The sequence below is a fragment of the Peromyscus leucopus genome, chromosome 7 (assembly GCF_004664715.2).
Source record: "Peromyscus leucopus breed LL Stock chromosome 7, UCI_PerLeu_2.1, whole genome shotgun sequence".
NCBI lineage: Eukaryota > Metazoa > Chordata > Mammalia > Rodentia > Cricetidae > Peromyscus > Peromyscus leucopus.
In genome coordinates, this window is record NC_051069.1 from 91,814,593 (window position 1) to 91,842,453 (window position 27,861).

General features: G+C 45.9%; 1 protein-coding gene across 1 annotated transcript; it reads right to left on the reverse strand.

The window, feature by feature from the left end:
- Positions 1-289: 289 nt before the first annotated feature.
- On the reverse strand, positions 290-27,371 carry LOC114693527 (serotransferrin-like). Its single transcript, XM_028869922.2, is given in 18 exon segments — positions 290-461; positions 1,840-2,029; positions 3,697-3,881; positions 6,042-6,106; positions 8,850-8,979; positions 10,448-10,603; positions 12,509-12,541; positions 13,096-13,186; positions 15,065-15,216; positions 18,766-18,943; positions 19,730-19,908; positions 20,389-20,444; positions 21,398-21,512; positions 21,515-21,529; positions 22,190-22,366; positions 23,097-23,205; positions 24,626-24,798; positions 27,081-27,371. Coding segments are annotated over 18 exon segments (2,238 nt in total). The 5' UTR covers positions 27,280-27,371; the 3' UTR covers positions 290-426.
- Positions 27,372-27,861: the final 490 nt, after the last annotated feature.

Consider the following 27,861-nt stretch of genomic DNA (forward strand, 5'->3'; position numbering starts at 1 on the left):
CACAGGCCCTTAACGACTACACAGGCCCTTAATGACTTAGCTCTGCTCAGTAACAGCTAAACTCTTACCACCTGTTTCCTAAAGGAGACCTGTAACACTAGAGGGCGCCATCTGGCCTGCCTGCCCACCTCCTGCATCCTCCCCCCCCCCCCCCCACTGTGGGACACCCTAAACACCAAAGCTCCCAATGACCAGCACTTTCCTTGCCTGCCCATGATGTCTGGTTGAGTGATGTAAAAGTAAAAAATCCTGGTAAAAACATTTAGAAAAGAACGGAGCTTGAAAAATATAAAGTCAACAGTCATTTTTATTTTGTGCTCTTTGTGAAGATAGACACAGTTTTCCTGAACCCCTCAGGCCATGGAGGCCCAGGGAAGCCCATGGATCACCCATCTCCATCACACTGGCAGCCCTCCTCTTGGATTTTTAACTTTTGTGGAAAGTGCAGGCTTCTAGGAGTCCTGGAGAGAGAAGAGAGATGTAGGGCACTCAGAATACTCGTATTTATGAACTGTTTAGTGAATGGACAGCTCAGTGTAACATAAAGGTGCTAAAGATCATTGTTCTGCTCTTCTGATGCATGTTGTGGCCCATTCTTCCAATGCTCATCTCTACTTGCCTACATGGCTCCTGTGCCTACCACAGGGAGGACCCCACACCAAGGATGTAGATGCTGTAACATGACTTTCCTACTCTGTGGCATCTTCTACCTTGTTTTTAATGGGTGAGGCTCTGCACCTGAACTCATATAGCTAGAAGTTGTCCAAAAGACTCTTCCCTGAGATTTTTAGGCAGTTAGTGGCTGGTAGTCCCCAGCAACTTCTAAGATGAGTCTAGGGATAGGATGGAGAATAACAAAGCTAGACTGTCATCTTGGGCAGCATAAAGGTCAAGGAAATAGTGACTTGGATTTTCTAACAATGGACCTAAGCAAGCACATTGCTTACACGTGTGAATTGCACGTGGCAACTTGTCTCTGTCTGTGTGTGTGTGTGTGTGTGTGTGTGTGTGTGTGTGTGTGTGTGTATTCTCCTTCTACTGTCAGATCTGGGGATCAAACTCAGGTCATCAAGCTACAAGCTTGATGCTACAAGCTCTTTTACCTGCTGAACCATTTTGCCAACCCACGTGTGGAAACCTTGAAAGTGCCATTGCCCTGAACAAGCACAGACTCACTCAAGCTGTATCTCTCGGATAGCAACTTAAATCAGGACCAAGACTCACCTACAAGCTACAACTGAAGACTAATCACCTTATACCACATGGATTCCCTCACATTTTCCAAATGCCTCCAAGTGATTCGACTAATCCCAAAACAGACTGAAAAACTATATTTTATTCTGTTTCAATTCCTGGACTATGACATTCCAGATGAGCTTGGAACACATCATTATTGACATTCTGCAGATCAGAGCTGTCTAAGATGTTCTGCAATATTCTCTTTGCTACGGCTACTTTTCACTAAAATTGTAGCTGGATGGGATCGAGGAAATGATATCTTGATTTATTTCAGCTGTAATTTAAATTTAAGTAGTCACATCTTGCTAGTGGTTGCCATATTGGACAAGGACCTCTAATAAGTTTGGTCCCCTTTTTTTCTATCTTCTTAGAAATAAGATGAGATTATGTACATATAATAAGTTCACTCCCCTAGTATCCTGGATCTGTGGTCCCCTTACTATATGTGCATATAACCCACCCTGTTGTCTGTGACAGGTTTTATCTGGCCCGTGTGGCTCTTTCCTAAGGGCCATGCTTGACTTCTCTATTATAACTGCCATTCCGGAACCCATCACTGGGTTTTCTTTGCAACTTCTCCATCCTGCTCATTCTACTCACGTGAGGTTGAGCATTTCCTCATGTTACCAACAGCTTGGACATAGTCTGCTCCTAAGTATTCTTTATATGTGATGCCTTCTGGAAGTTTAACCAAACATTTGGTGTCATCTCTGAACAGAAGGTTCTTGGTGTTCGATGAGAACAAACAGAAATTCGTAGTGCAGTCAGTTACACTGTGTCCAAATGTAGTCTGTCAAATGAACAGAAAATACATGTGAACATACATCCCTGAGCAGTGGGAAACACCTGCATTGCAGGAGGCTGGAAGCTCCAAGCTAGCCCTGGGAACAAAAGAAAGCTACAGGATATGCCTTGGGAACTTTCCACCTCCCTCATCTGCCATTTACCTGCCTGAACCTGAACCATGTGTTTCCACAATACCTCCAGAGTCCTCTGTGACATCCTTTGTCTTACTGTCCTCTGAGACTTCCCACCCCTCTCAACTACCCACTTCCACCTTTTATGATCTCTTTTCCATTTCATGACTGGACTGCCTTGGAGGTGCTTATAGGAAGTGAGAAGAAATACCATGTCCCTTCCAGTATTGTTGCCCAAAAGACATCAGATATGAGCTCTCTCAGGAATGGTAAAAAGAAACCACTAGAAGTTCATTGTGGATAAATTGTAAATTTGTCTTGGACTAGCCATGTAGCTTCTCCCAGCCTCTCAAGGTTGTAAATGATGATGCTAAGAAGTCAGGTTAGCATTCCTGTCATACACAAGGAATATCCTTAAATGCTCATTATTATCATCATGTGCTCTCTTTTTCATTTTAAACTCTTTTATAATTGACACAGCATTTTTTAAAAATCTACACAAGAAACAGAGGTTTAAAACACCATGAAAAGGTTAATGAATTTCACAGTGAACCAAAAAGTAAACAGCAGTAACACTGATATGAAACTCTGTTATCTGTTGTAAGATTATTTGACCCAAATCTAATGTCAAACTAGAAACATTACTTGATATTATTGCCATGTGCTTTTAAAGGAGCTTTTGAAGACATGCTATCCTATTTTGTTTTCTTTTCTTTTAAAACTGATGACAAATTAACAGGCAGGAAGCTATACCAGAAGGAAGGGCGATGTTTGTATGTAGAGGAGCCCCAGGGATTGAAGTATTCAAGCAGTCCCATAAATGTTCCCCTTCCTCCCCCCACTGCCCACCCCTCACTCCCCTACCCCTGAGACTGGCCCTGACAGGGTTGTTCTGAGGGTGAGAGTCTTCTGTTTTCCAGATTGTTAAGAACATGGTAAGCTGATCTAAGCATGAGGAATAGAAATCACTTCTGGTCCTCAAGACTTGTATGCAAGAACATTAGGAAGCAGGACCTGTCATCTTCATCTTCAGAAAAAAAACCGTACTTGAGGAAAATAAAGGAATCCCTGAGTCAAGGTCAAAGGGGGCTGGAAGGCAGATTCCAGGTCCTGAGGGCTCTGTGGGTCAGGTGGGAACTTGTCTCTAGTGACTAGGAGTTCCACAGAAGCAGAACCAGGTCGGAGGGATCCAGTCCCAGCTAACATGCTGTGAGCCTCTCCATTAGACACACATTTCCGAACCCTTTTGTGTGCATTACTTCACTTTTTTTTTATTAACTGAGAAACAGGTGTCCATATTATCATTTCCTCTTAATATGTGAAGAAGTGGAGAATGGAAATGTTCAGCCGTATACATCTAAGGTGACATGGTTAGGAAGCTGCCGAGCTGAGATTTGAACTTGGATATTCTGATCCACAATCTGTGGACTCCAAATTATAAGTTTTCAGAAAGTGAATGTCCACCCCGAAGCTTTGCTTAGCTCTGAACCCCAAACAACCTGCCCCGGACTAGAAGGTGGGAGGCCTCGACAGTCCATACCTGCTGGTTAAGCAGCACTGTGCTAACACGGGCTGCCTTCTCTTTCCGTGCGACCACAACGTGGTTTGGAGCTCGGGCCAGGTGGCAACTGGCAAACTCAGTCACGGGCTTCCTGGTGCCGTCAAGGCACAGCAGCTCGAAGTCATCCTGGTTCAGATTCTTAGCCCATGCTTCAGTGTTCTTTCCTGGGTAGAAAAAAGGGGGATCAGCCAATCTGATCATTTTAGTTACTGGGGAGGGGAGGGAGGGACACTGACCCGCTGGAGAGTCTGTGCCTTCTGGCCAGAAGCACACGTGCAGGGTTGTGACAGTGCTGGGAGGAAGCTCATGCGGGCTGCAGGTGGTACTCAAGTCACAAGAGATTACTAGTGACCGCTCCTTACTGATCTTCCCTCTCAGCCAAACAAAAAGAATCCATGTTCTAGGGGTATTGTTTTTAAAAAAAGATCTTCATTTCTATTAAATTCCAAAGCGAAAGAACAACAAAGCATTTTTTAAAAGGCCAGGCATCGTGGTGCACACCTTAAATCTCAGCTTTTAGGAGGCAGAGACAAATGGATCTCTGGGAGTCCAGGGCCAGCCTAGTCTACATAGTGAGGCCTGTCTCAGACAATAACAAAATTCCAAAGCCTTTGTACTTCTGGCTCCAGCATGGAAAGAACGTGATGCTCTAAGCCAGTTTCTCCATCTCTGCACACATCACATCTCCAAACAAAAGAATTGCTCCAGAGGGTGCTTTTAAATCAGCAACAACACTTTGAGTTCGACTTCCTGCTAGTCCCAGGGAAAAACTTCCTGTCTCAGCTGCTTGCCTAATCTTCTCTGTATTCTCTTTGCAATAATTAATTACTTATTCAGTCAGTTTAAAAACCTTTGCCCGACCTGAGGCTTTCCATGGTTCCTCTTGACATTTTATTTTGCCAGTTTTCATTTCTCTCCCATAAAGCAGGATTATGACCTTTCTCTTTCATTCATTGTTCACGGAATACTCTTTCCATAATTGAATAAATGCTATGTGAGACCAAGGTTATCATATTTTTAAACATCAACAGTATGACTTAGATTTATTCAAGTGCTTATCTCCTTAGGTGTCTCCTCCTTCCTCCGGAGCTGAGGATTGAACCCAGGGCCTTGTGCTTGCTAGACAAGCGCTCTACACTGAGCTAAACCCCCAACCCCAGTGATCATATTTTTAAATGCGTCTACTTATAAAATAAAAATCCTCACTTCTGCACTCCCCAAAGCCCAATGGTTCCTATGGCTCCAATCCTTGAAAGCACAATTTGTGTTTCCATCATGACTTTTTGTTGTTGTTGTTTTGTTTTTTAAGACAGGGTTTCTCTGTTGTAGCCTTGGCTGTCCTGGAACTCACTCTGTAGACTAGGCTGGCCTCGAACTCACAGAGATCCGCCTGCCTCTGCCTCCCGAGTGCTGGGGTTAAAGGCGTGCGCCACCACTACACCACTGCCTGGCTCCATCTGTGCCTCTTAAACTTCTTTATCTATATATGGCTCTCCATGATGTTACAAGCGTACAGTTTTTCTTAGCATTAGATCTTAGCATATATAAACTCCGGTAGCTCTTTCTCAGCTACGTATATGTGGTGATAGTGTAAGATTCATTCTACACTTATATACCTTCAGCTTTTTCTATACCATTATGTAAATTGAGGTCATTCTTTTAAGCAGTTGGACCTTCTGTGGCATAGAATAGTGTTTTTAAACCATCCCTCCGTTTATAGGTATTTGGAATGTTTATAATTTTTTGATCACTATGGTAGTCATGAGTTCTATTGCATGTGAGTGTGCTCATATAGGTGTGGAACAGTTAATTCAACTTAATTTTAATATAGCAAACTTGCTTCCACCACCCTAAGTGGTAAAGACTTGCTTAAGCTTGAGCAGGGCCTTGGGTTAATTCCCAAGTACTGCTGTGGCTCTATGGAGAGACAAGGGGAGGGACTGGCAGGGAATTACAACAATGTTCTCTGTTTAGGGTCAGAAGCTATGAGACGAAAACTACGAAGGGTTTGCGTTTGTGCCAATGGAGTTTACAACGCCAGCGTTCTCTGCATGAAAATAGCAGCGTGGCAATCAGAGGGCCTGAAGGAGATGGAAGCCTAGGTCTCCTATATAAACTGTAGCCAGAAGGCTATAGACTATGGGATCATTATGAAAAGTGCAGAGTCGAGGCCTAGAAATCAGAGACTTAGTTTAAAAGCACAAAAGAAATCTAAGGTGACACAAGGAACCAAGGTCAGGATAACCCTCTGGTGGCAAGAAAGAACCCCAGCAAATCCCAGCGATCCAGATTCTGTAAGGGAACGGAAGAGAGTGCACACGTACCGCCAGTGTTTTGCATGACAGTCTGGTGTTTCACAAAGGCTACATCTCCCTTCTCCACGAGACACCTGAAGAGGTCCAGATATGGAGGGGAGAGAAGATAGGATGTCAGATTGACACACGTCATTCAGAGGCGCCACCTGACATCGGCAAGTGTTAGGACCATTCTATCACTAAGCACCATGCAGAATAAGGAAAAGACTCCAAGTTGCTCTACAGTTCCACAAGCTCAGCTCTACATACTACATAATTTCTTTCTTTATTCTTTGTATATGGCGGGGGGAAGGGCACACATGCACATTCATGTGGGTGGGTGTGGGTGTGTGCACATGCGTACACACACGCAGAAGGTAGAGGTCAACATTGGGTATCTCCTTTGATCACTCTCCATCTTTTTGAGACACGGTCCCTCACTGAACCTGGAGCTCCTCAGTTTGGCTAAATTGGCTGGCTAGCAAGCTCCTGTCCTTTCTCCATCCCTCACCCACAAGTGCTGAAGTTAAAGACACACACATTTGTGCCTGTCTTTTATGTGGATTTTAGGTATCCAAACTTAGGTCCTCATGTATGTGTGGCAGGCATTTACTGACATAGCCATCTCCTACCCTCTACATCATAATTTTTAGCACAGCTCCTCAGTAGATTACATCCTTTCCCCAACAAGAACATGGGGGACGGGGAATCAGTTTTCTAATCCCCATAACTCCCCATTTATCTGAAATGTGGATGAGAAATTCCATCCCTTCATATTTTTGAAGCTCCAAATGCCTGTGCCACATTTTTGAGAGACTGCAACTCAATCGCAAATTTCAATTTGTGGTATCCTTAGTCCATTTTAAAAAATAATTTTAGGGTTGGGCATTTAGCTCAGTGGTAGAGCGCTTACCTAGCAAGCGCAAGGCCCTGAGTTCAGTCCTCAGCTCAAATAATAATAATAATAATAATAATAATAATAATAATAATAATAATAATAATTTTAACTTTCAGGGAGCATGCAGGAGTTTCTGTTTTGAGTTGTTTTGTTTTCCTTTTTTCCTTCATTTCTTTATCTCCCCTCTTCTTCTCTCCATCCCTCTCTCCTGTTCTTTCTTTTTTTCTTTTGAGAAACACAGAAAATATAGCAAAGCCTGACACATATGCCCTTGACTCTAGCAAGCCCCATGTACATCTGGGAGGGTATTTTGGATGGAGAACAGAGTTCTGAACCACTAGTTCCAGAAGTTCCAAGAAAGAAATACCAGGAACATTAACTTGTGTATGATTCTACCATTTCCCCCGAAGTCCTTGGAAAGTAGACACACGCAGGTGCTGTACTAGTGTGTGCTGCAGTATCTACTCACTGATCCAGGTCAATCCAACTCTTGAACAGTGGGCCCACTCCTTTCCCCCTCTTGCTTCAAGGGAAATCACCTGCCTCTTCCTGCAGTTCTCTAAAATGTCTGTGGCTAGTCACTGAAAACGTGAATGTCTATTGTGCCCTGAACTGACTGTGCTGCGTTTTCTTTTAAGCTAAGAGTCTGTCAGCTGGATGGTTGCATGTCATATCTGAGTTTTAGAAAACATTTTGGAAAGTGAAGCCCTTTAAATATGTTTCTACAAGCAAAGTGTGATCCTTTTTCCTTGACCTGTAGTTCTCAAACATGCTACCACCAGCAAAAGGGTCAAGGAAAAGGTCAAAGGGGGTGGTGCATTTTACATCTTCCAAATCCTAAGGCCCTACATCCCACACATTCTCTTTTGTATGATCAGAAGTGTGTGTGGTGTGGTTCATACTTTCTCTCACGAGTTTGGTTCTTAATGGCATGTTGAGATGTCCTTTGCTTTTCCTTTTGTTACTGAGAGGTTCAATTGTAATAGCATCAACCATGGATTCCTGAGCTATCACGTAACAGAAGGTCTAAGGCAAAAGAGTCACTAAACCATCATACCCTAACAAGGTACACAGATGTCCTACAAAAATGGTAGACATGGAGCTGGAGAGGTGGCTGAGCAGTGAAGTGGCTCTTGCAGAAGACCTGAGCTCTGTTCCCAGCACCCACATCAGGAAGCTCACAACTGCTTATAACTCTAGCTCTGTGGGATCTGATGCCCTCTTCTGGCCCCCACAGGCATCCTGCACACAGCACACACTCATACATGTAATTTGTAGTGGTACATTTCTCTGGTCCTGCCCAGGGGTATTGGGATACACAATATATCACCAAGGTAATTAAAATTTTAATTTTTTAAGTTTAAAAAATGATAGATATTCTATAAAATATTATTGTAAAGAGGAATTTAGAAGTCATGTTCTTCAGTATTCTGTACCTCAAGATGAGTATGGGTCTTGGTTAGCATGGAAAAGCTGGAGCCAAACCCCTGACTCAGTCTTCTGTCAGTTATGGGAAGGTAACATTGCTTTGACACTAGTGACATTTGGGACTTTGTTAATTAGTGTTGACTTATGCATTGTAGGCATTTATCTACTTCTACCTCTTCGATGCTGGAGGCACCCCTGCCAACATCACCACCATCAGAAGCATCTCTAGACATTACCAGTGTTCTCTAGGAGGCAAATTGCCCCTAGAGTTGGTAACTGCTAAGCAGCATCACCTGTCAGCCTCACAGTCTGATGGCTGGCTCAGGCAGGCAGAGCTCTGTGGGGACTGAGATGCTCCTTCACATGCCATCTCTACATTTGGTGGGAAAAATCTCTCATCCTAATATGTACAGCACTTAACAGACTAATAACGTAAGACTTCACCTCCATTCCTAAAAGGAATCTGGTCAAAACTAGGGCATCATTATATATGTTAGGATTGGAAAACTCACCTGAAAGCCCCTGTGTAGTCATAATACCCCTCTTTGCTGTTCTGGGCACATTTGCTTGGGCCCATACACAGGTCACAGAGAGTGGAATTCTTCTCATACCCAGGAGCACAGCCTGAACTGAAATATTCATCTGGACCAAAGAACAAGAGAAAGTCAGGGGAGTTTTTTTTTTTTTTTTTTTTTTTTTTTGTTTGTTTTGTTTTTTTTTTTGTGTGTGTGTGTGTATGTGTGTGTGTGTGTGTGTGTGTGATTTCGAGTGGTTTACTTAATGCCTGACAGGGTACTAAATGATTCACTCTGCAACCTGCCACCCACCAACCCAGAATCTCCAGACTGTAGGCCTTTGAAGGAAGCCTGTCAAGGTGCGGGGAGGTATTTGTGAGCTACCCACTTCAGGGTGGAGGGGATCCCTTGGGCAGCAGCATCTCCAGCCTGAAGAACGAAGAAGTGGACTCTCTAAGGTTGTACCACTGCTTTTGTTGGTGTTGGTTTGAGTTTCCCCTTTCATTTCAAAACTTAAGAAAAGAATAGGGAATGTTCCCTGCATTTTGGCTGCTTTCATGGCTGTGAAAGTCCAGGAGGTCCAGGGGGCCCAGGGGTCAGAGGTCAGAGGTCAGGAGCCTGTGCTTTCTGCCCATGGCTCCGAGTGTACTTTGTTTCTGAGGTACCAGAGCATCTTAGTTCAGAGCTGTGTCCTCATTTCCAGTCCCTGCATATGCCGGGCATGTAGGGTTTACAATCAGGTTTATAGTTCTCTCGTTTTTTTAGGAGTTGCCCAAATTTGGAAGCATCAGGAAAGAAGAACTCAGGAAGCCAACATAAAGCAAAGCCATCATCAACATCTGTCTGTTGGGATTGTCTACTCAGAAACTTCAGGAGGTAGAAACAAACTCCACTCAGGATATTCAGAGGACACATAGTAAACGGAAGAATCCTGGGAGCTAAGCAGGAACTCAATGAGATGACCAACACCTTATGAAACCAAGGAACCCCCCCCCCAAATCATATCATAGAACCCCCATGGTAGGGATCACTTACTATCTACCCAATGTCCATTTTGCTTTGTTCCTCAGTAACAAAAATCTAGTTTGATATGTGGTAGGTATGTGTAGGTAGGTGCATGATGACACACCTAAGATCCTCATAATGGGAAGTTATATCAAAAATAATTGCTCGCATGTCCAGAAGGCTCCTTTCAAACACTGATCACAGTTGGTGTAAATTTCCATTTGCTCTCATTCTTGCCTGAATCATGAATGCCTTGGCAGCCATAAGATAGCTTTGAACATGGAAGTGCTATGTTGGGAATTGTGGAACAGAAAGAAGGAAGAAGCCTTCAAGACCTTATCAGCCATGGAATGCTCACATCTGGTCTTCTTCGTGGGAGAGAAAAGTAACTGTCTACTCCCTGAAGCCATTATGTGCACCTGAGACAAAGCACTCTGGCTCCATTCCTCAGCGCTTCAGCCTTTCTAGTCCTTTTTGCTATTTCCTTGAGGTTCACTTTTACGAAATTTCACTTTAATGGACCTGGATCCCACAACCTTCCTCAGGACCCCTCTTCTCTACGTGCCAAGCTTTTCCCCAGCTCTGCTCACCAAACTTGCAGCTTTGGGTCCTCTCGTACAGCAGGCCCATGGGGATGTTCCAGCCAGCAGTTCTGTCTACTGCAGTATGGCAGGACTTCTTGCCTTTCAGATTTTTCCAGGTGATGTCAGAATTGGATGCCTTCACCACTGCCACCGCATAATACCCTACGGGAAAGATGCCCCCCAAACAACTATTAATATCACTGGGGCCTCCCAGAGCATCTGCTTCCAACAGTTGCCACTGTTAGCACATTGTGTCATGAAAGGAACTCCGCAAGAGCTGACTTCAGTGAATCACAGAACAGCCTAGCAGGAAGAATTCCAAAAGCAAAGCACTTAGATCACACTGTGCCCCAGGATTATGCACAGTTTTTAAATGTTTTTATATATCAATTTTAAAATAAAATAATGGGCTGGGGAGACGGCTCATTGGTAAAGTACTTGCCATGTAAGCATAAAGACCGGAGTTCTGACCCAGAACCCATGTAAAAAAGCCAGGCATGGTGTGTGTGTGTGTGTGTGTGTGTGTGTGTGTGTGTGTCTGTGTCTGTGTCTGTGTCTGTATGTTATGTGTTTATAATGTCAGAGACAGACAGACTCCTGGAGCTCAATGACAGCTAGCTTAACTTACTAATGGGACTCCAGGCCAATGAAAGACCCTGTCTCATAAGACAATGGATGACTCCTGAGAAATGCCACTTGAGGTTGACTTCTGACCTCTATAATGTCACGTTACAAACATGCACATGTGCCCACATACACACACATGTGCACCCATAAAATGTGAAAATAAATAGAAAAAGTATTAACACCTTATCATTAGAGAAATGGCTGACATAAAATCCTTACCGTATGCATAAGGTTAAGGTTATTGGAGTTAAAAAAAAAAAAAAAAAACCAGCAACTCACTTTCCAAAGTATTAAATCCAAGAAATGGATACCAAAAAGCTAATGTAATGCTGACAGTTTATAAATGAACATGTACTGGGGTTAATCAGATCAGACAGCTTCTCATAAGGAGAATATAGTTTTATACCAGAGTAAATATGCAAAATGGAAACACCAAGACCAAGTCAGTTGTCCTTTTTGGCAGCACAAACATGCCCTCTAACAGGGACTAGAACACCAACCTATGATTCTGTTTTCTTTTTTAATTAATTCAGAATATTCTCTCCAACAGGAAACAATCCTTATTATCCATTGAATAATAATGACTCTTTCACCGGGTGGTGGTGGTGCATGCCTTTAATCCCAGCACTCAGGAGGCAGAGGCAGGTGGATCTCTGTGAGTTCGAGGCCATCCTGGTCTACAGAGAGAGATCCAGGACAGGCACCAAAACTACACGGAGAAACCCTGTCTCAAAAAAAAAAACCACCCAAAAAACAAAATAATAATAATAATAATAATAACTTTCTAGATATGCTAAGAATTGAAAGGTTGTGTTCAGATGCAGGGGCAAGGCCAGAGTTGTACACCCATGGTTCTGTGGAAACTGAGCACTGGGGCTTGGTGTCACTTTAGTGTCCAACTTCCTGCTTGCTCTTGTGCCATCATTTCAGATCTATCCCTAGTCAAAGCCCTAGTGAGATACAGGTTAATCTGGTTCCTGAGCCCAGTCTAGTTGGATGATCAGAAAATGCCACACTCCTAGACATCAATATTTTGAAGCTCTCTACTCAGTCCTGCAAGGACCACATAAGCAAAGTTCCTTGGCCGGTGCTAAATCTCATTAAAACTCTGAAGACTTCATGTAATTCAAAATGGCGGGAAGCAATGGGAAGAGCCTAGATTGGTTTCTAGGATCCTAAACCATTCATAAATTCTGAATCCCTGGATCCTCTCATGAATCCTAACAGAAGACAATACCTACATTATAAGAGGAAAGGAGAAGTCCAATGTCTAAGCCATAACAAGTGTAGGAACACAGCCATACTGGTCGATTACTACCCTCTCACAACACTTTGCATTCTAAAATAGGATCTCTCCATTGACTTGTAAACTTACCTAACCACTTTTCCCAACAATGAGAATTTACCTTCCAATGGTCAGGATTACCAGTTTCAACTCACCTTCTTCTGGGCGATATTTACAATCAGTGTGATCTGGAGGAAAGAAAATAAACCATTAAACATTTATGTCTAGGTTGGAAAATCATGCCTTCCTCATGAAGCTACTAACATAGAAAAAGAGTGGCTAAAACTGCACACCTTACTGGTTGACAATAAGGCTAGACTCTCCAGATGTTTCGAGTTGCCCTGGCTGCTGACCTCTCAGATTCATTCACAAACTGCATTTCAAGTGTCTCACTCCCTATGCACCAAACCTGCAATGTGATGTTAACTGAATGTATTTGTCCTGCACCAAGGTAGCAGGAAAAGCAAGAGTGTTGGACATTTGCAAGACTTTCCAGACACCCCATATGGCCTCTGCAGTGGAATCCCTTTTATTCCAGAAATCTCATAGCGGGGACTGCGGGTACCACCATTCTCATCCTTTAAGGCACCTGGAGATTCTAGCTGAGGGAGTCCCAGAGTCTGGGGAGGAGCTCAGGAAGGGGGCACTTTATAGTGGCTGTGAGATAAACTGGACTGTGATTCTCCTCTCCCCACGACCCAGAAAGAAGAAAGCACAGAGGCAGGCACTCTGCATCACTCACCGTAGCTCTCTGCCAGGACAGGCACCAGACCACACTGGCCTGCTATGTAGGCATAGCCTCCATCCATGGTCATGGCATCAGCTTCTCCATTCTGCAAATACAGCAAGTCACAGCAAATGAAGAGCTGCTGTTTCCTGTGTCACCTGCCCTTCTAGGCTGTCTCCTTGACAGTCCTTCCCAGCACAAGTTGTAAATTCAGGACAACAGTAGATCTTGGTACTGGACCCCCAAACGATCAGTCAGACTCACCTAGATGTTAGTATACCTTTATACTTTATAGACTCAGGTTTGAGTTAACATGCTTTGCATTAATTAGGTTTGATTTTTTTTCTTGCCTTGACTCAGACAAAACAATAAAATGGAATGGAGCTAAAATAATGTAATATTTTAAAATGTAGATAGAAGAGCAGAATTGGTGGTCTGCTTTGCTTTGTGATGGATAGCTTAGAAAGCACATGGTTATTTTTAAGAGCTCAAAAGCAGAGCTAGGAAACTCCAGAAGGATCAATTGACAGTGGCAAGAAATCCCAGTGTTGTCAATAGATATTACTCTGTTTCCATATATTTACTGGTTCACTATCCAATATCCAACTGCAACTACAGCTCAGTTGGTAGGGTGCCAGCCTAGCATACTGGAGGCCCAGGGTTCTGTCTTGAGCAACCCCTAAGCCTAGGTAGTGGCATAGAGGCACATAATCCCAATGCTCCAGAGGTAGAAGCAGAATGATGGCTGTAGCAGGTCATTCTCAGCCTCAGCCAACAACTGACCAACTTCAGCTCCATGAGACCCTGTCTCCGAATTCTACCACTAGCAACTACAGCTAACCAAAGGTTCAACTCAAAGAATAGACCAATTGGGCAGTAGAGGGCTCTGTGGAGCAAGAAAAGGAGGCAGAGCCGGGCGGTGGTGGCGCACGCCTTCAATCCCAGCAGAGCCAGGCGGATCTCTGTGAGTTCGACGCCAGCCTGGGCTACCGAGTGAGTTCCAGGAAAGGTGCAAAGTTACACAGAGAAACCCTGTCCCAAGGAAAAAAAAAAGAAAGGAAGGAAGGAAGGAAAGAAGGAAGAAGAAGGAAGAAGGAAGAAGGAAGGAAGGAAGGAAGGAAGGAAGGAAGGAAGATAGAAAGATAGAAAGAAAGGAAAGGAGGCAGGGGATTGAAAGCTTGGAGCTTCCTTGCCCTCTCCAGGCACCCACCCTGGTCATTGTGTCCTCTAAGACAGAAGCACCAAATCAGGGTTTGGAAGACATAAGAAAAGCTCACGCTGGGCAGTGGTGGCGCACGCCTTTAATCCCAGCACTCGGAGGCAGAGGCAGGCGGATCTCTGTGAGTTCGAGTGAGTCCCAGGAAAGGCGCAAAGCTACACAGAGAAACCCTGTCTTGAAAAACCAAAACCAAAACCAAAACCAAAAAAAAAAAAAAAGAAAGAAAGAAAGAAAGAAAGAAAGAAAGAAAGAAAGAAAGAAAGAAAAGCTCACAAGACACCATGAAGTGGGAGGTGCTAAGCAACCTATATGACACAATCCCAATAAGAGGGTCTTTCCTGAGTTATTGATGACGAGGGGTATTTATTTTCTTCTTTCTCAGGCTCAGGATTTTGAAGATTCTCACAGGAAAGTAAGGAATGCTAATTTCGATCAATTAGGGGAATGTGTACTTGCCTGAAAGATCAAAACTGAGGCCTTCCACACTCATCAGGACGTGTCATGAGCCCAGTGACACTCTTGCTATATATAGTACAGCTTCCCTCAGAAGGACATGGCTCAGATTACCCTCCCACTGTGCTGATGGAAAGAGCAAAGTGAACCCTAAGGCATCCTTTAGACCCACAAACTCTAAGGCTTGGAAAGCAAGGATTCTAGAAAGGGGGTTTCCACAGCACTCTCTAGCTGCACTTGCTGACTCGGCCTTACAGTGGGCCAGCAGGCTAGTGTTGGGGACACTGCCCTAGAAAGGCAAAAGAGACATACCACAATCTTGTCAATGCAATCCTCAGTGGTCTCTGCGGATTCACACTCTATTTGCCCTCCGCTGTTAACACTCCATTCGTCACACTTGAGTCTCTCCTGGTGACTCAGAGCACACCACTTCACTGGTGAGGTGGTGCTGGGGCTTTCTGGGCCTGTAATTCAAGAAGAAGAACCAGAAGTCAGGAAAAAGAAGCCCTGGCTACTGTCTGGGATATGTCAATGCTGCTGACTGCTCCATTCAAATGATGAGAAAACAGATCCCATTCAAGGAACTCATAATCATCTAGGAAAGCAAAGACGGTAGACAGTCCAACTTTGTTGATTTAATTTAAATTCAGCTTTTCCTCTTCTGTAAGATTATTTTTCTTTAATTTTAATTACATATGTGTGTATGTATCTGTATGTGGGTTGGTGCGTGTGAGTACAGTACCCTCAGAGGCCAGGAGAGGGCGTCAGATCCTCTGGAACTGGAGTTACAGGCAGTTGTGAGCTGTCTAATATGGGCACTGGGAGCCAGAGTAGGGTCCTCTCAAAAGCCACACTTGTTTTTGACCACTGAGTCATCTCTTTAGACCTCAGGCTGTTGTGTGATATTTTGATTGTGCTCTAACAAATAAAGCTTGCTTGGAGTCAGAGGGCAGAGCTAGCCACTAGCTGACCATAGAGGTTTGGAGGGCTGTAGAAAGAGGAGACAGGAAATGGTAAGGTGGGCCTGAGAGAGGATCTCAGCCCTTTTTGGATGGAGGAACGAAAGAGGTAGGAAACAACCGGCAGCTGCTCCTGGTTCTCTGATCCTTCAGGTTCTTACCCTAATATTTGACTCCATATTTTTTATTGATGAAGATTAATTAGATTGATGCTTCACCTGGCACCCAACTTGGGGCATGGATCCACATAAGACCTGAGAAAGCTTAAAAAGGGTTCTAAATACACAGAAAGAGAGCCACACCGGGCATGCCAGCTGTGGTGTAGAGATGCATCTCTAGACAACTGCTGGTGAGCGGGAGCCACCACCAACGGCCGTGAGCTAGGCAGCATGGCGGGCTCCCACAGTCTCCCACGTGGGCCACAGTACAGAGAGGCTTCTCCCAGTCACTTCCTACAGGCTTGAGAGCCCCACCCACATGCTGTGTGGTGGGTGTCGGGTTTTTGCTCATGCTGACAGAAAAGGTTACAGATACGTAGTAAAGACAGGTTCAGACAAGAAAAAAACCTCTAAACATTACAGTGTGCTTAAAAATATACGTAGGCTTGGGAGAGAAAATAAAAAGAGTAGAGAAAGTCCTTAAAAAGGAATAGAGTAATAAAAAATATATAATAAGCCATATAAAGATGGGAAGCACACAGAGAGGCTGGACCTTGTATGTTATTATGTTGTCTTTGAATTTTTTGGCTGCTAAGAGATACTGGATTATAAAAACTGCTAGATTCAACCAACATATATTTTAAAGGTATTTGGACTTCAAAATTTAAGTCAAAAGATGTGTTACTTTGGGGGAGAGGTTCTGCTTTTATTTCCACAGGAAATGAGAAGCTGTTGATTCATTCTGGGTTAAAGAAATCAGGTTTGATTGAGGAAGACCCCTGAAATCCTGCCAGGTGATCCAGCATGTCAAAATGCCTCTGTTACAGTCTCCTCAGAATTCTACATCCAGAACAGCTTCAAGGCTGCTTGCTGAGATGATATAGCCTCACAGAATACTCCAGTCAGAACTTGACCATAATCCTGAATTTTCTTAGGGTTCCCCAAAGATTACAAGTACCCCAACCAGCAGAAAGTTGTCTAGAGAACTATGCCCACATTCCTAAAAAATGGGTTATTATCATTTAAGAGAGGTTGGTTACAAGTTGTTATTTGTAATGGTCAGGAAAAAAGCTGAACAAAGGAGATTAGATTCAGGGATATTGTTCAGGAATCTACTTTTAAACCAAAAAAGTAACTACTAGTTTTAAATGTTTTACATTGGTTTGGACTTTTGTATATTGATACAAATTTGAGGTTATTTTTGTTGTACTGTGTATGTTTCTACTCTTGTTTAAGATATTTTTGCATATTGATACACATTTAAGGTTATTTTTGTTAGAACATACTGTACTTACATTTCTACTCTTGTTTAAGGTATTGTACCTATGCAGCTTATTTAACAATATATTGTAAATTTCTAGTCCTTGAAAGTTATTATTACAAGCTACTTAGGACAATAAATAAATGCAGGTCAGTAGTTAGTCATCTATTACTATATATATATATATATATATATATATATATATAGAGAGAGAGAGAGAGAGAGAGAGAGAGAGAGAGAGAGAGAGTTATTGTATTACTGTATATAGTTTTACTATGTTAGTCAAAACCTTCGATTTTTATTTAGACAAAAAAGGGGGAAATGTTGTGTGATATTTTGATTGTGTTCTGACAAATCAAGCTTGCTTGGAGTCAGAGGGCAGAGCTAGCCACTAGCTGGCCATAGAGGTCTGGAGGACTGTAGAGAGATGGACAAGAAGCGGTAAAGCAGGGCTGAGGGAGGATCTCCACCCTTTCTGGATGGAGGAACAAAGGAGGTAGGAAGCAACTGGTGGCTGCCCCTGGTTCTCTGATCTTTCAGGTTCTCACCCTAATATTTGACTCCTGATTTTTTTTAATTGCTAAAGATTAATTAGATTAATGCTTCACCAACTTTTTCTCTTGCAAAGCCAACTCTCTAACCTCAGGACACCCTAACATCTGAACACTTTTCTTTCTTCCTTCTTTTTCAAATAGCAGTTTTAACTAACCAACCATTTCTATGTTCATTGTTTGTCACAGGTTTCCACATGGGAGAATTAAGTGCTACTAAAGAAAGGGACACACCTAACTCACTCACCAGGGCACTCTCCTATTTATCATCAATGTTATCATGGGGTCAGTATAATAAGTGTCCAGCAAAGACAGATAGATAGATAGATAGATAGATAGATAGATAGATAGATAGATAGATAGATAGACTGACAGATATATGTGCACATGCCCATCTTTTAGGCTTGGTCCCCAAATCACTCTCTCAGGGGGGCTCAACTCTTGGCCAGGAGGCTCTGTTTGACTTTGCTTTCACTCTTGTAGGAACTTGCTATTTCATTGTTGTTATTTTTCATTTTCTCACTTTGTAGTTAGTTGTTCAGTAGTGTGACCATCTCTCAAACATTTGCTCTCTCCCTGGCCTGAAAGTCCCAGGACAACAGAACCTAATATTTGTTTTTAAGTCCAGCATCTAGCAGTGTGGCTAGATGTTCAATATATATCCACTGAATGAGTAAATTATTAGGCAAACCTCCAGTGCCCCAATGAAACCCAGGGCAAGATCAACCTCCCTAGACCTACAGCTTCATTATGTCTATGTTGACCATAGTATTGGCAAGGGGTGTGTGATCTGCAGAAACTTTGAGTTATTTACTTTATAATGGTCTAATGGGCTTCATAAAGGGCATCGGAATGCCCTGATTTATGCAGAGGAAATGATACCAGTACCGACCCAGGTCATTTAAAATGTGAACAGCCTTTAAAGCCCTTGGTGGTTGATGCCACCCAGCATTAGTCCAGCCCTGTGCTCACAAGCATGACAGAAATAGGAACCCCAGGAGAGGCTGACAGTCCCCAGAAAGATTATGGCTGCTTCTTAAACTTGCCTGGTTGCCCACCTTCCTGGCTTTTCCTGAGTACTTACATGTTCCTTCCCGTACATTCCGTATGGCAGTGACATAATTATGGCCGAGGTACAGCTTGTAGTCCATTCTTGAGGGGACCCTTATCAGCCCGATGGCAGAATTCTTAAACAGCAGGTCTTTCTCCAAAGGAGAGCTGAACAGTTGGAATTCTTTTGATGTGCCTTTGCCAAAATGTTCCTGTTTCCGGGAAAAAAACAGAGCAGCAAAGAGCAACAGGGATCAGGGAGGTAAAAAGCAGGACTGGAGAGAACAGGGAAAAACTCCAGGAAACTGACTTTAAAACCACAAGAAACTTGGAGTACCAGGAAACAAGGCATTCAAGCATGCTCTCCATCACCCAGCACCATCTTTGTCCAGTATTTTAAGGACCGTACCATATTTCTCCTCCCCTGTGCTTCTGAGTGGTGAGAGCTAGCTGAGAACAGGAAGTGAGTCTAGTGCAGAGGCTGGCACTGGATGGTTGTCCCCTTAAACTCATGATGGACAGATGAGTAGGCGGGACCAGAGGAAGTTGTCTTAACCAACCCCAGCCAAGAGGCACAGAACTTGCAGGGGAAAGCCTGTCCCTCTGCAGTCAGGATGGGTGTGTGTGTGTGTGTGTGTGTGTGTGTGTGTGTGTGTGTGTGTGTGTGTGTGTGTGTGTGTCGGGGGGAGTGGGGAGATAAAGAGAGATTCTCTTTCCTTTTGGGTTATAGGAGAGCCTCTTGGGATTTGCTCTGGACCTTGAGGGCCTACCTTAGATGGAGAAGGTGTCATTGGTCAAAAGGTGGTGAATATTGATACCAGAGAAGACACCTGCTACTCTATGAGGAGTCCCAACTGGGGACGCTGGAGAGGTTGGTAATGCATGACAAGATCCCCACTGTGTCCTGAACATACACAAGGACTGTTCTAGTACGTGCCGATATCAAGAAGATCTGAGCACAGATCTGTAAGCAGGGGAGAGGATGGTGGGTGGAATACCTGGGCCACTTTGAGAATCTCCCAGATCAAGTCCTCCTTGCCATCCACACTGCGAGCCACAACAGCGTGAGAAGGGATCCGGGCTAAGTAGCACTGCTCATATTGATCCACTGGCTTGCGGGTGTTGTCAGGACAGAGCAGCTCGTATTGGTCCCTGTCAGCCTTGTTTGGCAGGACCTCTGAGGAGGGAAAGCTCAGGTCAGCCTGTGGTAGGCTGAGCCCCTCCCGTCCTTTGTAGTATATCATCATAGAAAGCATAAGCTGAAGGTTCGACCTGAAGGGATTTCTGAGGGCCAAGGAACATGCAGGAAGCAGGCGCCTATAACCAGATGAAGGCATGGAGGCGTCTGTGGGCCAGGGAAGCAATGACTGCCTTTATCCCATGAGTCTGAGCTCAGCAAGACTGCTGACAGGCCAAGGTCAGCCAGACCAACCTCCAAAGCTTGGCTATGGCAAATCTGCCCTAGAGGTAGAGCCATTATGCGGTTTGGGTGACAGAAAGAGGGCCAGGAATCTAGGTGGCGACCCCCCCAAAGCACCTGCCTCCACGCATGTTGAAACTCACACAATGGTAGAGAAACCCTGCATGCTCATGTCCACCTACCAACTGTGAAAAAGGGGGTAGGGTACCTGCCCCACAGTCCTTTCCCATCACTTACCAAATATGGTTGTATGCTTGACAAAGGCCACATCACCACCTCCGTCTTTCAGGCACCTGTGGAAAAGAAGCACATGAACTCTGTGGTCTGCTGACATCCAGCGCACTGCTGAGGGAGGGTGAGCTCACCCAAGATGAATGCCCCTCAATTTGTACCCCAAAATGGCGAAAAGAAAAGGGAGACATTTTAATGTAAAAAGGCTTCAAATCTCTAGTGGAGAAGATGATGGTATTTCTACCCTTGCTAGGAGGACTTCAGCTTATAAACAAGATAAAAAGAGAGCAAGAAACCAGCCACATGTCATAAAGACCCCTCCCTCCCACCCAACCAAGAAGCTTGCTTGCTTGGAAAATCAGTTTTCTTCAGGGCAGGCCCCATGCCCCAGGAGTAGTTGGCCAATGGAAAGCAGACCCCATATTTTGTTTTCTTTTCCCCCTGTGTGCTTTTTGTTTGTTTGGTTTTTGTTTTGTTTTGACCTTTGTTGTTGTTGTTGTTGTTGTTGGTGGTGGTGGTGGTGGTGGTGGTGTGTGTGTGTGTGTGTGTGTGTGTGTGTATAGGACCTAGGAGGAGTTGGGGGAAGGGAAAGAATATGATCAAAATATATGTAAAAAAAGTTTTTTTTAAAAGCCACATGTACTGTTGGAGTGGGGACAGGGGAGCATCCAGTACACTGAGCATGGTTCACTGCTGTCACGGGGGCAGAGGCTCTGTCACGCCCACAGGCACTAGGTCCCTTTGGATGCTGCCCAGCTCGATGAGAGGAGACACCAGCCAGATGCAAGAGCTCTGAGGAAAGAGAGGACTCCCAGACAGGGCTTGACCTTTGACATCAGATGAAAGGGAATGTAGCCTCGCCTGGCCTTAAGAGTCCCAAGTTGTACCACTGCCTCCTTGGGAGAAGTTGAAGCCCCCTAGATGCCTTTAGGCAGGTCATCTGCTTTGGGTCAGCAAAGAACCCCCATTTGAGGACTTCCGGCACTGGCCACCACAGAGCGGCCATCTCACTCACTTGAAGGCGCCTGTGTAGCCAAAGTATGGTTGAAGAGAAGAACAGCCACAGCCGGGACACAGTTGACACAGTTGGGGGAAAGCCACCGGATCGGCACAGGGGACACAACTGCCGAGAAGAAACTGGCCACAGCTGCTCAATACAAAGAAATGGACGACAAGGCGTAAGCAGAATGCCATCACCCAGTCTGGCCTGGCGAGGGAATGCAGAGGCATGAAGCCATGAAGCCAGAAAGCACAGTCTTAGCTCAGCCTTGCATGTGCTAAGCACGGTTTCTAAACAGGAATAGGTTAACCCCTGCCCTCCAAGGTACACCAGTCCCTACTTCCTGCCCACCAAGGCTTGCCCTAGGCTTTTGTCGGGCCTCCTCTGCTCCCAGATCTGTCCGATCAAGGGCGCCCCGGCAGTGGTAGAGCAGCCTAGAGAGGTGCAGGACAACCTCATGACCAGCAGGTGGCACCAAAGCATCCTTTAGCAGAATGACTCACATCTCCAGCCAGGAACTGGGGGGTTAGGGTGGAGGGCAGTCCCAGCTGCTAAAGTGAATATGGAAATCCACTGTGGACCCATCTGCCCCTTTCTTCCCTCTTCAGGCTAGCCTCTGCTGGGGTATTGGGCGCTCACAACAACAAAAACGGCTCAGCTGCCACTTCTCATGGGCAGCTGGTGCTACAGACCGCCACTCTCTAATGCTTCAATCTCTCTCCACCACCTGAGAGTTCAGCCTACCTGCCTGACTAATCATGACTGTGTGACCTCAGCAGGACATCCAAAATAGGGGTAATAGCTTACCCTTCTCAATAGGACTGCGAGGCTCCGGAAAATTGCAGAAAAGTAAGCCGATGGGGACATTCCATCCTGCAGACCTGCCCAGGCCAGTGTGGCAGGATTTCTTGCCTTGGAGCTCGTTCAGCTGGAAGCCTGTATCCTTCTTCACCACGGCCACAGCCAAGTAGGAAGTTTGTGGCTCTGAAAGGGGACAGTGTGAATGGAGGGCTTTGACAGGGCACAGGGAAGCACCACTCATCAGTGCTTGGGTCTGACTGAGGGAAGAGAGAGACCCAGGTGTAACTTAGATGGAGCTGACTGGTAAGAAGCCAGAGAAACTTCTGTAGGCTTCAAGACAAATGGTACACTTGTAGCATCATCCCAGAAAAACAGAGTTGAGAAGCACCTGCTCACAGGTCAAGGATGCTCTGTTTACCTTACTCTCGTCAACCCAGGGCCACCAGGAATGCGCAGCTGCAGCAACACAGGCTCACATTCCCTGCCCCCCTCAAAGTATTTTATGTCCTCTGGTGATAGGGACAGGCAGATCAATCTTAGAAGACTTCTTGGACTGTTGGGCTCTCACTGTGTGCCATAGGGTAGGTTCTCCTGTGTCCATGGTACCTGAGGCTCCAGGGAGCTCAGACAAATCACCAGGGCCAATGAAGGCCAAGCTGGACCCCAGGTTGCTCTCTTTGTCCAGTGAGGATGCCTGATTCAGAAGGTCCATACCAGCCTTCAACCAGCCCGAAGTCCCCAGATGCTTTGATTTGTGCCTAGAGGGCTAGAAGATCTTCTCACTCCCCACTGACTCCCCAAAGAGAACACTTGCTAGTATCTAATATGTGATAGCTGCCTATGAAAGGAGATTTAATCTCTACCAGGAGACAAAGCCACAACACACCGTCCTGGACACCGTGGGAGAACTTACTTTCGGGTGTCCCGTAGATCTCGGCTGCCACAGGCTTTAGGTTGTTGGGAGTCAGGCCTGCCTCATACACCCAACCGGCATCCAAGGTTATGGCATCTGCTTCATTACCCTAAAAGAGAATAACTCTCAATGAAGCCCTTGCTTCCAAAGACAGCCTCCCTAAGCCAGAACAGATGGGGAGGGACTAGCGATGCCCCGTGGGTCCAGGGCCAGAAAACCCCAACTGTAGCCAAAACACATCCAACCCTGCTGGCTTGGGTTGATTCCATGTCTGTCAAAAGACCACTTAGCTACTGTTCACATTTGTTCTTTCGTAGAGAAAGGAACAGAGTGTTTTTCTCTTTTCCCTGATGTGTCCAGAGCCTGGCCCAAAATACCTAACGTAGAGTTACTCTCAGTAATTGTAGAGGCTTGGCCTGGCAGGCTTGGTGGGGGAAGATCCTTCCCTCTCTGGAGGTGGACACAGCCAGTGTACTGTAGGTTCTGACAGGGTTGTATTGAACACTTGGGGCCTGTCGTGGTTTTTATATCTGTTTCCATGCTCAGCCCCACAGAAGGGTTCTTCATTCAGACACCCTTGTGTTTTAAGCATTCCTGTAGCTCCTCTGTGGGTGCTGTTGTAGAGCAGCCTCCAAGGAAGATGAAGACCTTGAAGGCACTTGGCCTCCCACTGACTCGGGATTCCTCGCTGTTCCCTTCAGTCCTGGGCCCATGAAAGAGTAGGAGCCAACATGCCATGCTCACACACACCTGTTATCCCAGAATTTGGTAGACCCAGGCAGGAGGATCAAGGTTCAGGGTCACCCTCTCACTTTCATTTCTGGTATAATTGTCTACCTGGACACCTGACACTCCCCCACCCCCAGTTCAATTTTTACAGGTGAGCAAAAACGGAGTCATATAAAGGTTAGCCACTTCAGTATGTCACATGGCTGCCAAGACATTCATCTAGGATTTGGGGCCAGATAGTCGGGCTTATTTCTCATTATCGTTACTTCAACATTGCTTATTTTATTTTATGATTTTGTGAATGTTCAACATTTTTTTTGGTATTTTTGTTTGTTTTAAGGCAGTTTATGTATCTGTGCTGATTTTGAACTCATGATCCTCCTGCTATCTATCTGTGTGTGTGTGTGTGTGTGTGTGTGTGTGTGTGTGTAGAGAGAGAGAGAGAGACAGACAGACAGACAGACAGACAGAGACAGAGGGAGGGAAGAGAAAGGGAGGGAAGGAAGAAGAGAGAGAAATAGAATTTCCCAGCAGGGTTAAGCAATAATTTTTAATGCCACAGACATTCCTATTTTCCTGAGTTCACAGAACTTACGTGCCTTAACAGAGTCACCTTTGAAAGCACACTGTCCCCTGCCTTATGGACGGTAAAGATGACCTCTTCTTTTCCATTTTCAAAGTGATCTGAAGAGCAGCAGGGGTTGACTACCCCACCCATCTGCCTCCTAATTGACATTACTCCAAACTGACTAAAGAAAGCAACCCTGCAGCCTTCTGCTGTGTGAGGCAGCGCGACTTACCGAAATGGCCTTGATGCAGTCAGAGTAGGAGGTTTTCTTCACACAAGCTAGCTGGGGACCGTCAGCTGGAAGGACGCCTTTCATGTGGTCACGGAAACTAATGCACTTGGAGTTTTCATGCTCGGACACTGCGCACCATCTTACGGTTTTGTCAGGGACAGCCAGACATAGTCCTGCCGGAGAGAAGGCAGAGGCATGAGGGACCCACTCCCTGTGCCAGGGGAGAGACAGCCCCACTTTCTGCAGGGTCTTGATGGCACCTCGCCTCTGATGCACCCTCATCCCACTCCTGATGGCCGTCATGACAGAGCACAGGGAGTGCTGCCGCATTCTGATACTGGGAACAGGGAAGGGAGTTCACCCCGACGGCCTCTCATTTTCCCACCAAAGCCTGGGCTGCTTGGAGGGCTTGCCGGGGGAGCTGAGGATGACAGCCCACTCCTCTCCCACCTCCTTGCCTCGCTGTCATGACTGAAGGTCACATCAAAAATGTGTGAAAGCACCATTCTCAGTCACCTGGACACAGGCTCTATACTACAACCCTAAGGGTCTGGGGAAAGGGATGCCATCTTTTAGAAACCAGAGAGCTGGACTCTGGGAATGATTCAGGATTGCCCAGGTCACCCTGTTTGTTAGGAGCCCAGAGTCTAGGTCTGCTGGCCAGGCCACAGAGGAAGATAACAATCTTCTGTGCTTTGCCTCTCTCTGGGCAGCAGTTAGATTATGAATTTACCCCTGAGACTTTTCAGCTATCTTCTGTTTAGAAATAACTAGAAACTCCCTTCTACTCAACAGGCTTCTGCTTCTACCAAACCTTCCCTCAATGCTTTACCCCCTTTGAGCTTCCATTTAGAGAAACAGCTGAAGACAATCGTGTGCATCACTATTTGTGTGTATGTGCTTGTATAAATAGGTGTGTGTGTGTGTGTGTCTGTGCACATGCACATGCGAGTGCATGCACATGTGTGCAGATGGATACACATGGAGGCAAAGGGCAACATGGGTGTCTTCCGCTATTACTCTCTGCCTGGTTCTTTTGAGACAGGGACTCTCACTGAATCTAAGCCTTGCTGACTCTACTAGACGGACTGGCCGGAACTCCCTGGGATCTTCCTGTCTCTGTCTCCCCAGAGCATTGCTGTACCCAGCTTTTTCCATGGCTGCTAGCGTTCTGAGTTGAGATCCTCATGCTGCCACGGGAAGCATCTTCCCAGCTGACCCATTTTCCCATCGGTGCTACTGTTAAAATCTGGCACTGCTAGCTTCCATCACATCCCCTTTCGGGCAGCTCAGCGGGGCTCACTTCCTGACTCAGCAAGGTCCACAAAGCACAAAGCATGGAGTCGGGCAGGCAAGGTCAGTGGTCCTTCAGGACAGATAAGGAAGGACAACAGGGAGGCTGGGTGCCCTAACTCTTTTCCTTTATTCCACCCTGGCCAGGGGAAAACCAGTGGCAGACTCTCTCTTAACGACCTCCCCAGCCTCTTCAAACTAGTTCAATTAATTTGTAAATGTTGTCCTTGGTCATGCGCCACTGTGCACAGTCACATGAAGTGCCCCGAGCTGACTAGCATGGGAGCCTCTTCAAGCTGACCATTTTCAAAGAAGGCAAATAACTCAAACTAGAAGGTTCGGACGACGTGGCAAATGCTAACTCCAGTCCAACTAGGGCAGGCACGTGGGTCTTCGAGACCCATCTGGAGAGCAATCAGCAGGATATATGGCTGGCACCTGTGACCTCACCCCCACCTGACCCTCCCTGCCAGATGCTGTAACTACAGTCATCACAGGAGAAGTACAGGCATGATTTGAACTCAAGAATTCTAGCTTCAGCTGGGTGGTGGTGGTGGCGGCGGCGGCGGCGGCGGCGGCGGCGGCCGGCGGCGGCGGCGGCGGCGGCGGCGGCGCACGCCTTTAATCCCAGCAGAGCCAGGAGGATCTCTGTGAGTTCGAAACCAGCCTAGTCTACAGCGCAAGATACAAGACAGGCACCAAAACTACACAGAGAAACCCTGTCTCGAAATTTAAAAAAAAAAAAAAAAAAAAAGGAATTCTGGCTTCAAATCCCACACTGTAGTCTAAGCCACCAGCGCCAAAGGCATCCAAGGGACGTCAGACAATGAAAAGATAGCAAGGTTAGATCCCAGAAGTCCTGACTATCACACCATGCTGTTTGGATTGCACAGGGAGGCTCTGTGTAGCGCCTGGGCTAACTGGTTAAAAGTTTTCTAACGTGTCCTATACCATGTCTACAAATTACTGGACTTAGGGGAGACAGCCTGAGGAGCGTAATAAAAGGTAGAGACTGAGAGTTCCAGACGCCTGAGGATCAAGGTTATTCCTAAGCTACTGAAGACCATAGAGATGTGGCAGAGAGGAAGCAAAAGGCAGGCTCTTGGGAGCTTCCAGCCTTTAGCTTGCAGGGAATGCATAGTCCTTCCCTGCCCACACTCACCCAGGGCAGCACAGGCCAGCAGGGTGCCCACGGCGAGCCTCATCCTCCCGGTGTGTGTGGCGAGTAGCGGGGAGCACAGACGACCCGCTTCTGCACCGCCTCTCTGTGACCCGCTCTCCTTTATTGCCGGAGGGGGCGGGCTGGGTGCAATCTTTGACCTCTTGTGTTTGCTCTGTGCAATTGCCCAATCGCCCCGCATCCACCCCCTTCCTTTCTTGCACTGATGATCACCTCATTTCCTGAACTATGAGAGAACCGCGCATGGAATCCGCTACCACCAGCACCACCAAAAAAAAAAAAAAAGCTGTTTAGAAGGAAGCCTAAACCAAATCCACTCTTTGTTATCACTGCCCTCTCGGTGCCAGGAACCGCATGGCTACAGCCGCTTGGACGGGAGTGGCTTGCTCCAGAACCCCGGGTGCCAGAGCTGCTTGCCAGCAACTTCATCAGCCTTACAAAAGGGGAGACTGAGGCTAGAGAGGGAAGGGAACTGCCTTGGACCCCAGACTAGAACCGGAAAGGGAAGATAACGAGAGGAAAGTTGGGCGCTGGTTAGAGAGGCAGCACCCCTCGCTCCTCGGCTGGTGGTCCTGGGAACACTCCAATTGCGCGCATGTGCTCTCTCTCCACCCCGCCCTGAGCTTCTGGTGGGACAGTCCAGGCTAGGAACAGTCACAGGGGCATGAAATTCTCTCTCACTGCTAGGAAGTGGTCAAACTGTGAGACTCGGAACAAAGGGCCAGTGTTAGTGCAAAGAACAGCCCGGGAGGATGCTTCTTGT